The sequence below is a fragment of the Drosophila gunungcola genome, unplaced genomic scaffold (genome assembly GCF_025200985.1).
Source record: "Drosophila gunungcola strain Sukarami unplaced genomic scaffold, Dgunungcola_SK_2 000001F, whole genome shotgun sequence".
Taxonomy (NCBI): Eukaryota; Metazoa; Arthropoda; class Insecta; order Diptera; family Drosophilidae; genus Drosophila; species Drosophila gunungcola.
The window spans coordinates 19,235,746-19,238,125 of record NW_026453197.1 but is presented as its reverse complement, the minus strand read 5'-3'; the positions used below and the strand labels follow the sequence as shown (position 1 = coordinate 19,238,125).

At 35.8% G+C, this 2,380-nt stretch overlaps 1 protein-coding gene across 1 annotated transcript; it reads left to right on the top strand.

Annotated features, from left to right (window-relative positions):
- The first annotated feature begins 235 nt into the window (after positions 1 to 235).
- On the top strand, positions 236 to 1,043 carry LOC128261714 (putative odorant-binding protein A5). The gene is made up of 2 exons (XM_052995516.1): positions 236 to 382; positions 439 to 1,043. The coding sequence occupies exons 1-2, from the start codon at positions 236 to 238 to the stop codon at positions 922 to 924; spliced, it is 633 nt and encodes a 210-aa protein (XP_052851476.1). The 3' UTR covers positions 925 to 1,043.
- Positions 1,044 to 2,380: the final 1,337 nt, after the last annotated feature.

Genomic DNA, 2,380 nt, shown 5'->3' with positions numbered 1-2,380 from the left:
TGACTAATTATTTGTAATTTTCCGCTAGTTATCAGAATGAATGAATATCAATTACATTGCTCCAATTCCAATTTACCCAATCAACAAAAATATATTGTAAATATTTGCCTAGCTGTTTAGAACTCTATAGAAAATTGCCATAATTTGGTCTCAATTATTGTAATAATATTTACTATTGACAATACGACTATATAAGTACGTTGCGGTCTAGAGTTTCCAGTTTTACAGTTTTGCAATGAAATTGCTTGCGTTACTTTTGCTGTTTGTGGGCTTTATTTGCCTAAGTCGCAGTCAGGACGAAAATGAAAATGTCAGGAAGATAATGAAGGAAATGGAGGTGATTCCTGAAATTTTAGATGAACCTCCTAGTGTATTACTCAGGGTGAGTTGTAATGTTTTGATATGCATTTTGTAATGTTTTAATCCAATAAACTTCAGATTAAATATGACAATACCTTTGACATTGAAGAGGGCAAGTCCTATGCCCCAAAAGAACTTAAGTTCCAGCCCAGACTCGATTGGAACGCAGATCCTGAGACCTTTTATACTGTGGTTATGATTTGTCCCGATGCTCCGAATCGTGAGAATCCTATGTACCGATCTTGGCTTCATTGGCTGGTGGTTAATGTTCCCGGCTTGGATGTACTGAATGGTCAACCAATATCCGATTACTTTGGTCCTCTGCCACCAAAAGATAGTGGCGTTCAGCGGTATCTTGTTCTGGTCTATCAGCAATCGGCTAAACTGGATTTTGATGAGAAGAAAATAGAGCTAAGTAATGCCGATGGTCATAGCAATTTCGATGTGATGAAATTCGTTCAGAAATACGAACTGGGAACTCCAGTGGCTGGGAATATATTCCTATCCATGTGGGATGAATATGTTCCGGAATTGATGAAGACACTCTATGGAACAATTGAGTAAGGTTTGGAAATCTAAAGGTATACGGCTTGTAAGGGGTTGATAGGTTCCTTGGTTGGGTTTCTAAGTTTTTGTTTCGCTTTTATGTTTAATAAAGTTATGTAGTTAGCTATGAGCATTCCAAAAAGAGTAGAACAAATTTAAAACATTTTTCTGTTACTAATTTAAGCTGATATCCTTAATTTAGTGACGATGGCAAGACTGATTGCAAAACTAGGCCACTTGAGAGATCAGCCAACTGCAATAATATACTTTACAGCATTTTCCTCAACCGTTTTGATTGACTTGCTACATTTTCTAAATCCCCCGAGTTATAAAACAACAAGAAAAAACAGCACAAAAGTCACTTGAACTTTGCAATCATGATAGCACGTAATGTTAGATTTCCATTTATATAAACTCGAACAAGTGTGAAAGGGGGGTGAAAAAGGGAATATGGGAAAGCCTCCTCCACTTCCTTCTCCAGTTTCTCCACTCAAATAGTAACTAAACGCAGTCGAGCACAAAGCGCTTTTTGTGGGCAATGGCAAATAACCTTAAGGTTAAGATTACAAGGTAATTTGATTCAATTCGAGTGATAGGCGTGCCAAGGCAACAACAAACGGCCCAAGATGGAAACGGAGATGAAGATTTGAGGGTTTTCCACGCAGACGTGGGGGGAGTGTGGTGGAAAATACCCGGTGTCGGGCCAATTTCCCCAGTTTCAGTCGGATAGATGACAGTGTCAAGATAGGAATTGTTGCAGCTTTGCTTTTGCACCCCTCCATCCAAAAAGTCGTACCCTCTTTTCCTTTATATTTTTTTCCTTTCCCTCAATGAATTTTTTCCTTTCCGGCTTTCCTTTTTTTCTTGTGCTGGTATTTCTGTTTATCAGTTTGTGTATAAATTTGCCTTTATTTTGACATATTTAGTGGCGGTTCCAAGACAATTGTCTCGACGATAAAAAGCTCAAAGATCTGGCTCCGATTTGCTTGTTACTCCATTAAAACGGCATAGAAAAAGGAAAAAAGTGGCCACAATATCAAACTCGAATAATTGGATTTAGTTGGCAATGAAAGTGACTACTTATATGAAGTAGATTATATGCTTATAATGTAAATAAAGCAGTATGTAACAGTACAGTTATTATTATTATTTGAGATTATAAATGAATTAATGAAACTGAAATACAGATAAAATATTTAAACATATATAACAGTTTTTATAAATACTCTTAAAACTCTTATGGCTTTCTTATTTTTATATGTTCAAAATATTATTGTTTTAAGCTATAAATAAACATAGTATTACAAACAAGTTTGTTACATTTTTTAAATATTTAAAGACACTATTATTTTTGAAAATCCCACATCATGCTGATAAACCTATGATAAAGTTGCTTATTCGGCGCCGTAATTTTTCGAGCTTAGCTCTAATTTCACGCTCGCCCGATCTCACTATTATAAGAGACTGATTTTTT

Bases quoted from the DNA above. Each gene is read 5' to 3' on its own strand.
- LOC128261714 (XM_052995516.1), top strand. From the start codon at position 236: ATGAAATTGCTTGCGTTACTTTTGCTGTTTGTGGGCTTTATTTGCCTA. The intron at 383-438 runs GTGAGTTGTAAT...AATAAACTTCAG, and splicing joins CTCCTAGTGTATTACTCAGG to ATTAAATATGACAATACCTT.